General features: G+C 38.3%; 1 protein-coding gene across 10 annotated transcripts in view; it reads left to right on the forward strand.

Moving 5' to 3' along the window:
* The window catches only part of tcf12 (transcription factor 12), a 342285-nt gene that overhangs the window by 313592 nt on the left and 15131 nt on the right, over positions 1-13562 (forward strand). For all 10 annotated transcript variants that reach the window (XM_072565001.1, XM_072565003.1, XM_072565000.1 and 7 more), the window contains 3 exons: positions 12150-12264; positions 12392-12554; positions 12674-12903. In XM_072565001.1, the coding sequence (XP_072421102.1) occupies positions 12150-12264; positions 12392-12554; positions 12674-12903 (508 nt within the window). The remainder of the gene's footprint in view (positions 1-12149; positions 12265-12391; positions 12555-12673; positions 12904-13562) is intronic.

Raw genomic sequence — 13562 nt, forward strand, 5'->3', positions numbered from 1 at the left:
CACCACTTTCTAACCTTGATCTGGGCTTTTGAAGGCTAGAAAGGGAGCATCTTGGGGTAAACTATGACAGGAATAAAGACTGAACATTTCTTATAAGTTTGAAGTAGGCTTGGGCAGATTGAAAACATTGCAAGGCTTTTTATTTGGAATTTAGTGTCTGCAATTCATGTAATTTTTTTGCTACTGTCCACAGAACTTGCCTCATACTGTAAATTATTAAAAGTTCTCTTTTGAAATATTGTGATGTTGATTGTGATGTTGCTGTAAAGACTATCCATTTTCCATTGGCAGTGTTCTGCTGAACTTTTGCTTTTTGTACAAACCAAGTACAATTGTAGTTCATGTGCAATTGTATTCATTTTATTAGCTAATTTATTTGTATGTTCTCAATGCAAAAGAACCTATCAGTTCTTAGTGCCTGCTGAATTTTTCTGGTTTTCTCATCGTTTGAGCCTGCTGAGAAAGTCATGGGGATGTGGGACAACTTTCAGCGGTGTCAGTTGCATCCTGTTTGGTTGAGGGGCCTCAGTTGCAAGGGCCATTCTTTCTGTACAACTTTATGCGGCCTGCACTTAAAACTCAGAAACTCTGATTTATAGGTAATACTAAAACATTTTGAGGCAAGAACTTTTAAATGAGGAAGATAAATTTTCCAGTTTTTTTTTGGTTTAATGTATTTTTAAAAATGTTTTGTGTATTATGACCATTTAAAATGGATCTCTACAGAAGTACTGTGTTTAAGTGACTGGTTGCAATTTTGAACCTTGCAATTTTGAAGCTAAGGCGCCCCCATGTGTTCTAAACAATGTTCGTTCATGAGTAACTCTCGCTTTTGTACTATATTTCTAAGTACTAATTTTATGTTTCACGTTTCACTTTTACTGAAGTGGTCCTTTTTGGAGATTTGGCAAATATATAGTGAATGATCTTTGCATTCAGCTTTGTATTCTCGTGGAGGCTTTTCTGCTTTATATTGAATTGTGCAAAAGTTTTAGGAATGGTACAAAAATCCAACATAGCTAGTTGTAATATTTTAAGTACAAATTGTTGGATTCATTACTGATCCCCCTTTCAAATTATACTTTGAAATCTTCAATTATTTTATTGTTCAGTAATTTCTTTGTAGATTCTTAAGTTCTATTTAACATTTAAAACCTTTATCATTGCATGTTAAAATGATCTGAAATTCATAATAAAGTTAAAAAATTACTTACAAATCCATCCAATGTATTTAAAATATAACTTGCCTTTTCATTTTCTTGAATGGTGTGTTATTTTCACTCCATTTTTCAAATAATAAAAATAACTTGCCTGAATGACAAGTGACCTTTTCAACACTTCCAACAGATTGTATTCTATTAAAATTGGCCTCACCACGTGAAAATTCAGTTGATCACTAAAACCTTGGGATAAATTATCTGAAGAGCCTGAGATATGTTGCATTACTGCTAAATCAGTGGTCATTGCAGCTATTTGCTAAAATATTACTGACCCTTAAAAAAAACGGAAATTTCTCAAAGCTCAGCAGTCTAGCAGCATATCTGGAGAGAAATCAGTTAATGCTTTGGGTCTGGGACCCTTCATCAGGACTGATAGGAGCAAGGAAAAGTTTATTATGCAGAAGATAGGGTGTGGATAAGGAGTAAAAGATAGATGGAGATAGAGCCCAAAGAGAGAGAAGAACAGTTGGACAGACAAAAAGAGTGGACACCGATCAGCCTAGGAGAATGAATAGCTACTAATGGGGACTATTAGTGGCTAACAATGGGTTGTGTGTAATCGCAGATCATGTGATAACAAGGCATGGTGTGTGGGGGTTGGGACATGGGAGAAGATGCCTCAAGCCCTAAAATTGTTGAACTCTATACAGTATTGAGTCCAGAAGGCTTTAGAGTTCCCAAGTGGAAAATGAAGTGCTGTTCTTTTAGCTTGCACTGAGCTTCACTGGAGCACTGCAGCAAGCCTGAGACAAAGATGTTGGCCAGGGAACAAGGTGGTGTGTTGAAGTGGTGATAATAGCCACCATGCATAATATTTAAATTTGTTCTAGGTAGCATTTGGAAAGTATTCCTATTTGCAGTGAATGGTTCTGTATTGTTTTTTGATTTAGTACTGTACACCCTAAGGCTAGTTTGACCTTCCTTTACTGCTAATGATTAAATTATGCTCAACGATTGCCTTCCATTACCCATTGAATATGACAGATAACAGGTTTTACTGACAGACTTCAGTTCCTAATTACTTTCGTGATATCTTTGCCACCCTGATGACTGAAATAAGCATTACTGTGCAGACTTTCAGATCACTTGCAGAAAAATGACTTGTCAAAGCATACTTCAAGCAGGATAGTTTAAACAGGTGGCCACAATTTCGGTCACATTATATCCATGAAGGTAGTTCATCTGTTACAGCTACAGTCAGAATGGACCTGAACAATGTGAACAAGATTTTGGCTGGAACCTGAAATGGAACTACATGTTTTGCTGGGTGTAATGTAAGTGCAATCTTGAAATGTCTCATCATTATGCAATACTTAGAAAGTTTGCTAGCAGTTTCTTAGCATATTAAATTACAAAGAGATACCTCATTAAAAAAACTAATCCTACTCAACTAAAACTAACTGTTCAAAGTCTCATATTCTCCAAAAGTTTGGGACAAGGAACTGAAATTTACTGCACGGATTTCTCTTGTGGAAACTGCTACTTCATCTGAAACGATGCAAGTTACCTGAGGCTACTGCCAAGAAAATAATGACTTCACTAATTAAGTTTAATGTTCCTGTGAGACCAAATTACCTAACATTACATGAGTGGGTTGGAAAAGGATTTCATATAGAAATAGGGATTATGAGATTCACTGGGAGTGAGCAAATTGAATCTGCACTGCTAACAAGCTTTAATAGATAGATGTACTGTGTTGGCAGTTTTCTTTTCAAGATGTTAACTAAGACTACAATGTAATTGTCTTTTTATTAGTGTTGTGGAAGGTGAATTACCTTTTATAGATGTGGAATGAAAGACTTGTGTAATTAATTCATCAGTAAATTTTGCACGGTCAGAAAGGAGAGATCATATCCAGAGTGAGAGGCAGCCCAAGTGAATAGATAGTTCAGGGAATTTGAAGGCAAAGTGGGAAGTCAGTGCAGAGGGGAAGAGGTGCTTTTTGCTTTTTTTTGGTTGATATTTGCAAGATCATTTTACTGGATAAATAGTAGCTCAAGATCAGGGGCCCAGCATGAAACAGTGACATCATATGTATACTGTAAATTCTTTGATAGGTACTAATATGATTGTCTATATTTACGTCACTTTCAGACTGAGGGTAAATAGGGGAAATATTTACAGGCTACAAACTAAAGACCAGAACAGAAGTTTTAAAAATCAAGTTAAGAACCAAGTAATTAAAATAGAAAAGCCAGGTCAGGTGATGTGTTGCACCTTTATCAGGGAGCTGAAGGTAAAGTAACCCTGAGGGAGCAATGACACATAATATGGTAGATTTCACCCTCCAATTTGAGAAGGAGAAGATTGAATTGTTGTTGAGTAAAGGTAACTACCAAGATATGAGGATGAAGCTGGTCAGAGTTGATTGGAAAATGGTGAAGCAGCAATGGCAGCAGTTTCTGAAGAGGATTCGGGAGACGCAGCAGAAATTCATCTCAAGGAAGAAGAAACGTATAGGTGGGGGGAGCAATGATGGCTGTCGATGGAAGGCAGGGACTAATGTAACACCGCTGTTTAAGAAGGGAGGGAGGCAGAAGATGGGAAACTATAGGCTGGCTAGCCTGTCCTCAGCCATTGGTAAGATGTCAGAGTCCATTATTAAGGATGAGATTGTGGAGTACTTGGAAGTGCACAGTAAAATAGGACTGAGTCAAGGGGAGGTTATGCCTGAAAAATCAGTTACAATTCTTTGAGGAAGTCAGAGAATTCCTACAGTGTGGAAGCAGGATATTCAGCCTATTGAGTCCATGCTGACCCTCTAAAGAGCACCCCACCCACACCCATCCCACCTTACTTGGCAACTGGGAAGTCAAATGCAATATTTACGTTCAGTTCAAGAGGGCTAAAGTACAAAAGAGGCGATGTACAGCCAAGGCTGTATGAAGCTCTGGTTAGATTGCCTTTGGAATATTGTGAACCATTTTGGGCCCCGTTCGTGTCTAAGGATGTGCTGGCACTAGAGGGGATCCAGACGAGGTTTACAAGAATGATCCCTGGGTGCCACGCTTCTTCTTATGAGGAGCTTTTAAGGACTCTGTGTGTCTGTACTCAATGGAGTTTAGAAGGCTAAGAGGAGATGTGATTGAAACTTAGAGAACACGGAGAAGCCTGGATGTAGAGTGGACGTGGAGATGATGTTTCCACTAGTAGGAGAGACTAGGGCCCAAGGTCACAGCTTCAAAGTGAAGGGATGACCCTTCAGAACTGAGATGAGGAGCAGTTTTTTCAGCCAGGGTGTAGAACTTATTGTTGCAGAGGTCTATGGAGGCCAAATCATTGGCTGTGCACTATCTAAGGTATAGAGAGAGAGAGGTTCTTGTTTGGTAAGAAGATCAAGGGTTACAGGGAGGGGAATGGGGTTGAGAAACATCAGCCATGATTGAACATCAAAGCAGACACCATGGGCCAAATGGCCTTAGTTTGGTATAGCTCTGTCACCAAAAGAAATTGAGAGCATTTTACTTCCTTATAAGTATTTTTAATCCTTAGACCCCCCCATTCAGAAAATATTTCTGAAGTAAATTTATCATCACAAAATATTTTACATTGGCCAAAATTAGCACTGTCTGACCATATTAATGATACCTTGATGAAGTATCTAATATTTGAATGTACATGATTTAAATTAAATACCTTTTTTGACATTGTCTGGCTAGGTTATATTTATGCAAAAGTACCTTGCTGGTTCCACATTCGGAGTTTTACTTATATGAAATTGAGGTTTTTGGTTTCTTTAGCTCCTTCATGCCTGCCAACCTAACCTCCCTTCCCCTTCCCTACACTCTAGAGTTCAGAGTAAATGTATCATGTTGTGTGATGCAATGTCATCATTAATTATGAAGATTCAGATCCTCGGGGTGATTTACAGGAGTTACTGGGACCAAATTATACAATGTTCTATGATTGATGTATCAGAGACACTCAGGTAATTTGCAGGAGGAACTAAGTACAATTCAGCAGCTTTGAAACTGTTTGCAGCTTTCTATCATTCCCAGGTGACGTCAACTTCTTTGCACATGCATTCATGGCATTTAAACTATCACAGCTGTTGAACTTGAGTCCAGAAGTTATCAGGTGCCAAATGACACACTGTTCCTTGAGCTTGCCTTGAGCTTCACTGTAAGACTATAACAGGCCTAGGACAGATGTGTGAGCATAAAAATCAAAGTCATAATTGTGGACTGAGCGGAGTTGTTCCGCAAAGTGTCACCCATTCTATGTTTGATGGCCCTCATGCAGACCTTCTCTAACCTCTCTCTTTTTTATTTTAACTCTCCAGGCATTATTTTGCTTTTATATATTAGGAAAGAATTTAGTGTCTTGTATCTGGTGATAGATCATTGACATTATATTATCTAGCTTGATTTTGATATTAATATGGTCCCAGAAACACTGATTTGACTTTTGCTCTGTTATTCCAGCAAAATGGTCTGAAATTCATTTTGTAATCTCGTAGTCTAAGATGGAAATACCCAAATCTTCTGTGAAATTTTTAAGAAATGAGTATTTAATAAGTCTTCACAGAAACCTAATCCAACTGAAAATCGCATGGAATGCATTCCCTCTGCTGTCTAGCTCCAGAAACTAAGCTGCAGGACTGGTGCAGTCTGCTTGTGCTTCTCATTCATGTTTTTAACATTTTTCCTCAACCAGTTTTCTACATTATGATGCAAACACGTTGTCTAAACCATTAGCAATTTTGTGATAGAAATGTTGTGGCTCATGAACTTTGAAATTTGTGTCAAACAGGAGCATTTGATGTTGTGTTTATGAAGTGCAATAGAATTGAGATCATGTTTTTAAAAAGTGGAGTGCTGTATAGTACCTAATAGGCTGATGGGTGAGGAAAAGAGAATTCCACATTGTGCCACTGTCGGAAATGAAAGCATTTAATTAGGGAGGCTTTACTCACTTTGATGCATTGTTTTGATTCCCAACTAATAAAAGGGTTGAAATTAGTTAAAAATCTGTAAGTGCTTGTAACAAGGTGCTTAGTGTTTAATTACCTGTTTCTGTTTCTCAAACACATCATTTTTAATTGGGTATATCTAAAAATATTGTGATATGTTTCTTTGTTGAGATTTCTGATGAAAGACTATGCATTGAATTATCTTCATGATGAAAGCATCTCAAAGGTGGGCTCATTCATTGACGAGATGAGTAATCAAAATAATGAAATTATCTTAGGCAGGTGAGTTGGTAATTTATTGGATCAATCATAATTTTTTAACTCTCATTTGAGCAAATACAGTGGAATCTTTGTTATCTGCTAAAATCTTCATAGGCTAGAGCCTTCTGCAAGGTCCACTTCATTGTAAAACCCTTAAATTTACATCCTCTCTGACACGGAACTTTGTAGTACGGATACTAAATTCAACATTATACAAAATTGTACTGCACTTGATTCCTTTCTCGAGAGAATTATAATATCTAATGTGTAAAATGAAGATTTGGGAAGTAATTGTCTTCCAATTTCCATTATGGTATCCATTATGGTACATAGAAATTGTAGTGTAGATTATGTAGATAATAAATCATATGTTTATGGAAATCTAAGTGTCTTCATTGCCTTTAGTTTAATGTTGTCAAACCAAAGTTAATTCTTTTGGCTCCTTCCAGCTACTATAGCTTTTGAACTTGGCAATATCAGAATCCCTAACTGCCACATTGCGTTATCAAAAAGTACAGAACCATGGCATGTTGCTTTACCTTCGACTCACCTTCCTCACCTGGGTATCTCCTTTCAGATATATGTTTGTACATATCCTCCATTTCTGTTGCAATGAGCTGCTTCTTGCTTCAATACCTATTGTGGATTATTACTGGGAATTCCAGCTCTGGTTGGGTGTATTGCTAGAGGTTCCGTCACATGGCTTCCTGCCTCATGGCTGTCCACCTTCACAATCTTGCTGTAGTCTGTCCTCCAGGCACATTGCCTTCCACTGGCCAATTGGAAAGGGAACAGGCCTTTTGCTATTGAAATGAGTCAATCATGACTTGGTGCAGCAGCCTTCCAACCTGTGTCTCGCCACCCAACCCTTCATCTCCAGTATTTTCACAACTAATGGAATTGTGCCGTGGTTCGAGGGTTTGAACTATAGGGAGAGGCGGAATAGGCTGGTGCTGCTTTCCCTGGTGTGTCGGAGGCTGAGGGGTGACTTTATAGAGGTTTATAAAATCATGACGGGCAAAGAAAGGGTAAATAGACAAGGTCTTTTCTCTGGGGTGGGGGAGTCCACAACTAGAAGGTGTAGATTTAGAGTGAGTGCAGAAAGATATAAAGGGGACCTAAGGGACAACTTTTTCACGCAGAGGGTGATGTGTGTATGAAATGAGCTGCCATAGGAAGTGGTGGAGGCTGGTACAATAACAACATTTAAAAGGCATCCGGGTGGGCATATGAATACGAAGGTTTAGACGAATATGGGGCAAATGCTGGCAAATGAGAATAGATTAGGTTAGGATATCTGGTCGGCATGGATGCGTTGGACCAGAGGGTCTGTTTCTGTGCTATACATCCCTATGACTCTATGTTCAAAGAAACTTCTTTCCATTTGTGGGTAGCTTGCAATAATGTTCTGAGGATTAATGGTAAATCCCTAGAGGCACCAAAACAATCCTAGAGAGTTGACAAATCTTGTGATTGTTTGTAGAACCCTGTGCCCTTAATGTGTAAGAGCCTCTTTTTCCTGTTTTTCAGAGTCTCTTTAAAAGGCTTTTTGTTTCCCATGCCATTGGTTCCTTCATTTAATCTTAGCTTTCTTTTGCTTTTGCAAGACATTGTTTTTTTGTCGAGAAACCTTTGCCTGTCTTCCTGAATAGACAAAATGCTGTGTAAAGGTAAATGAATGTAAATTATTTTCTGGAATTAAGGACATCATTTTCTGAGAGTCGAACCTTTTGCATGTTGCAGTTTGCGAAACTAAGAGACTTCCATAACCTTCCTGATATCCTGTTGCTTTCAAGAGTTCTTTTGTTTCCTTAAACGTATAACTTTATTAAAAGTCTTCTGTGTGACTAGCCTCTTCTGAGATTTGGTGCACATTATGTTCCTGTTACATTGAAAACAGATTTCAGTTGCTATATCTTCTGCAATTTGTTAGACTTGTGATGAAGCTGCTCCTTTAACAAAGTTATGCAGTCGCAGTCCTTGGTTTTGTTTTAGAGAGGTTGTAAACGACAAGGACTCCAAAATGTTTGGAGGTTGAAGGGTTTTAGAGCCAATTTGATAATAGCTAACAGAGACTGTCTCAGGCAGAAGGCTTTCAGGTTTAAAAACAACACTTGTACAGTGAAAGGGAAGTGGCCACTTCCCCCAGCTCACCTTCTCTCTGGTTTGTTTTTTCAGTAAAGTGGAAAAGCTGCTGGACCCAGAAGCGGGTCCAGGCTGATACTCACTCTCTCTCCCTGACGTCTATCCTGTAAAAACTTGTGTTTTATTTTACCTTTTGTGCCAAGGGGTGTTTATGGAGATTGTTGACAATAGTTGGAACAGCATCATCAAATTGGGATGATCTGTTAGGCTTTTGAATAGGTTAAGTTATTCAGTATTCTGTTTTCAATTGTTTGTGTTTCATTCAGTAATCTTGTAAATAAATTCTGTTTTGTTTTAAACTAAGTGGTTTGACCAGCTGATTCTCTCCTGGAATATCCACTTTACTCTTGCTTGAAACAACTAGCAAAGTTAGCGTCGGGGCTACTTCCAATGTTTTGAGGGGGGTCTGGCCTGGTCCATACCAGACTGTGTCAGGATTCTCAGTATTTTCGAGTGCAAATCATACATTAACTATGGCAGTGCATTTGAAATAACTTGACTATTTCTATTTCCTTTTCCAGTTGGGGAGAATCTCTTTTAAAAGTGGATATTCATGTATGGTATTAGAAATGCTCCCAGTCCAATATATTCACTATTGGATCAGATGATTCAATAATTCCATAACTGGTAATACTTTGAACATTTTCCTGGCTCCCTGCCACTAGAAGATTCTTTGCTTCAGATCCTTTGTATTTCTCAAAAACAAATTCTTTATTAAAAGTGGTTATAGTTCTCAAATCTCCCTAACCGTGTATTTAAGTTTCCATTTCATAAGCTATTGGGCTTTCAGGTAGGACTCCTTGTTAATTAGTTCATTTGAGACTGCTTTTACAGCTGTTTTCTGTATTAGTTACTGTGAACATTGCGAGCTTATCTTTAATATAGCTAATTTTGAACAATTTCCCATGAGGAATGCAGAATTATTTAGTCTGCACTTCCTAATCCATCAAACCAGTACCCACCTGCAGAAAGGACAACTGAAACTCTCCTTATTTCACTGTATTCGGTGAGCAACAGTGGGAGTTGAGGAAGAACACCCTCCCTCATGCACATATGTTGCAACGGTCGGTCCTCTTTGTTGTTATATTAATTGTATGTTTTCTCTTTATTCCTCTAAAGATCTCATTTGGCTGAACCCAAATACATAGATCTTGAGCTGAATCTTCAGAACTCTGAAAATCGTACTCCATTCTTTTTGATTATGTATCAATAACTTGTCCCAACAAGCTTGGGCCTAAATCTATAATGACTTGAGAACAAAAGAAGTATTTTACACAGTAATTGTACACATCATCGGGACGGGAATAAATCGTCTTTGAACCTGTACTGCTGTTTTAATTAGTCGATTACTTATCTGACTTCTAGTACTGGATGAGCAGAAATTTCCCACAGTTATATACAGGCCAGGACTAAAGCTGTTGTTATTGATCCCTGTACGAATCTTTGGTAGCAAAGGGCCCATAAAATACCAAATTTCATTCTTTATGGAATTTTACAATAGTTTCTTATCCTGAACATATTGGACTGAGAGTGTTTGTAGTACAATGAAGGAAAAAGTAGCCACTTTTCAAACACACCTGACTCTATCTCTGTCTTGATGTAAAACAGTCAGTTTGCAATTGTGATGTTATATTTGACACCAAGATGAACTTCTGACCATATATTTGTGTTATCACTTAAGACTTATTTTCACCTTTACAGTATTGCTCACCTTCATTTTTGCCTCAGCCCCCCTGCTCAAACCTTTATTTTTGTCTTTCTAACCTCTGGCCTTGCCTTTTCCAGTGCACTCCTGGCTGGCCTCTCCCCCCCCCCCCCCCCCCCCCCCCAAATAATCTGGAGGTCATGCAAATCCTCTTTTGCCATGCCTTATCTCTCAGGAAATCTTATCTACCTTCCACCACCGTGCTTCCTGATCTGTGTTGGCTTCTTGTTAAATATTTCTGTCTTTGTTTTCAGATTCCTCCATGGCCTTGTTCTGTAGTTGTAATTGCCTCTAACTGCATCACCTTCCAATATTTCTGTGCTCATGTAATTCTGGCATCTTGAGCATTTCTGATTTCTGCTGCACAATTGGTCGCTGCACATTCAGTCGCCTCAGCCCTAAGGTCTGGAATCTCCCCCACTGCTGCTGCTTTTAAAATTTTTTTTATAACTCTCTCTAAGCAAGCTTTTGGTTATCTGAACTAATAGCTGTTTAAGTAGCTGGGTGTCATGTTTTGGTTTGTAACGTTCCTTGGAAGGACTATTGGATGGTCTACTACATTAAGAATACCGTGAGTTGTTAAAGTTACTAAAAATTATAAAACCGTATATTGAGTTTGTTATTGCATAAAAGCATATTTTTGCTCTGTATAGTGGACTGTGAACATTTATGATTTTATCTTCTTTGGATTTTACTTTGTATATTATATTTCACACTGAATCAAACAGATTGACAAGGGGTTTCCGTTTTGGTGATGCTGTGTGTAAAAATGTTTGAATGTGTTCTAGTGAATTGAAGTAAATCAACACTGTGACTTTTGTGCTGCATTAAAGTTATATTGGTATTTTATTAAATCTTTTTAATATACCTTCATGGTATGTAGGGTGTTGTTGGCTAGACCAGTATTTATTGCCAGAATTGCCCTAAAAGGCAGTTAAGTGTCAACCGCATTGCTGTGGGTCTGCACTCAATGTAGGCCAGACCAGGTAAGGACAGCAGTTTTCTTCCCTCAAGTACATTAATGAACTGGCTAGATTTTTCCTGACAATGATAGTAGTTTCATGGTCATCATTAGACTCTTAATTCCAGATTTTTATTGAATTCAAACTTCACCATGTGCCATGGTGGGATTTGAATTCAAGTCCCCAGAACATTACCTGGGTCTCTGGATAATACTATTAGGGCAACACCTCCCCAGAAATCAGTCCCTCAGTAATCATTTAGAGTAGTTAGTTGTATGACAGCATATCATTTGCACATCTATTTAATTTTCATTGTTTACTTTTCACATCGTAAATTCTTACTCTGAATATCTCTAGGTACTATTAAATGATGTTGTACTCACAAAATTTGAGAACTTATCCCTGACCGACACATACTATCTAGGTTGAGTTTTATTTCTCTTGGATAGAGTGGAATTCTTTTTATACAGCTCAGTTTTTACTAACTGCTTTGTATATAATTGGAAATGTTTGTGGCACGTATTCCAGTCTGAGGCAAATAATGCAGAGACTGGACTTTAACTTGGCAAAGTAGAAAATTAAGTAAAAGAAAACTCTAACATATAACATCCTTTGCAAGATACTCAGGTATACTTTAATATCATTGGAAATTTGGCATTTGTGTTTTTACTTCACTATAAATCTGGAAATTATGTCACTGTTATGTGGCTTCTCAATATTGCACGTTTTTGTGGAGCCAGCTTTAATATATTCCATGGATAATTAGACAAAATTGGGTATTCTGATTAGGTGCAAATTCAATTTTATAGATTTCCATATCAAAACAATTAAACAAATTGTATCAAAGCAACAGAGTAATAATCCTCTTTTACATTCTTATGTTTAAATTGACTAGATGATAGATAATCATAGGCAATAGTAGTATAAATTGTCATCTTTTGTAGGTTGGCTCTCATCGGGATGAATCTGTCAGTCTCCATAGCAACCATTCGATCATACCCAATTCAGTCCCTCCTTCAAGTGCAGAATTAAATCACCAGGCACAGGATAACTACAGAGGTATCTCTTTACAGCAACTTAATTCAAAATGACATTGTTTTACTGAACTCTAAATCTCCACAAGTAAATGATAGAGCTTGTTATCGGAAATAGTATTTGACCTCTGGGTGCTTATATTTTTGGACAGGACTATCGAGTTTACAAAGTCAGTCTTCTGCCTTGGGTCCAGCAGAAGTGAAAACAGAAGAGAAAGATGAGAACACAAATGACTCTTTCTCATCTGAAGAGAAGAGATCAGATGACGAAGGATCTAAAAAAGACATAAAAATGCAGTCTAGAGGAAGGTCATGGTAAGTCAGTGTTTATTTATGTTTTGTTTATGGCAATTATTGGTTGTAGTTTCAGTAAAAAATCTCTCATAATTTTCCTTAGCTGCAATTTAGCATTGCATTTTTATTTTCCTGCATAGTAATCATGAAGACGAGGACCTAAATCCTGAACAAAAAGCAGAAAGGGAACGCGAAAGGAGAATGGCAAATAACGCAAGAGAGCGTCTTCGTGTAAGAGATATCAATGAAGCATTTAAAGAGTTAGGGCGAATGTGTCAACTTCACTTAAAGAGTGAAAAACCCCAAACCAAACTACTTATTCTTCATCAGGCAGTTACTGTCATCCTTAACTTGGAACAACAAGTTCGAGGTCAGTAGGCTTGAGGTTGACGACTTATAATTATGACTTAATTTTTTGTAGATGTTAACCAGTGTGATCAAAATGAGTTTGCCTTTAAAATTGTGTTGCCAGCCTTCCTCAGCAGTGTAATAAGCAGCTCATCCGTACAGACCAGGTAATTGCCATATTCAACAAGGTAAAAACAATGACTGCAGATGCTGTAAACCAGATTCTGGATTAGTGGTGCTGGAAGAGCACAGCAGTTCAGGCAGCATCCAAGGAGCAGTGAAATCGACGTTTCGGGCAAAAGCCCTTCATCAGGAATAAAGGCAGAGAGCCTGAAACGTGGAGAGATAAGCTAGAGGAGGGTGGAGATGGGGAGAAAGTAGCAGAGAGTACAATAGGTAAGTGGGGGAGGGGATGGAGGAGAGGGTGGAGTGGATAGGTGGAAAAGGAGATAGGCAGGTAGGACAAGTCTGGACAAGTCATGGGGACAGTGCTGAGCTGGATGTTTGGAACTAGGGTGAGGTGGGGGAAGGGGAAATGAGGAAACTGTTGAAGTCCACATTGATGCCCTGGGGTTGAAGTGCTCCGACCCTGGTGCTCACTTTCCACCGGACCAACCTTCGCATAAACCAAATCATCCACCGACATTTCCGCCACCTCCAAAAAGACCCCACCACCAGGGA

Source organism: Chiloscyllium punctatum, chromosome 48 (assembly GCF_047496795.1).
Source record: "Chiloscyllium punctatum isolate Juve2018m chromosome 48, sChiPun1.3, whole genome shotgun sequence".
Taxonomy (NCBI): Eukaryota; Metazoa; Chordata; class Chondrichthyes; order Orectolobiformes; family Hemiscylliidae; genus Chiloscyllium; species Chiloscyllium punctatum.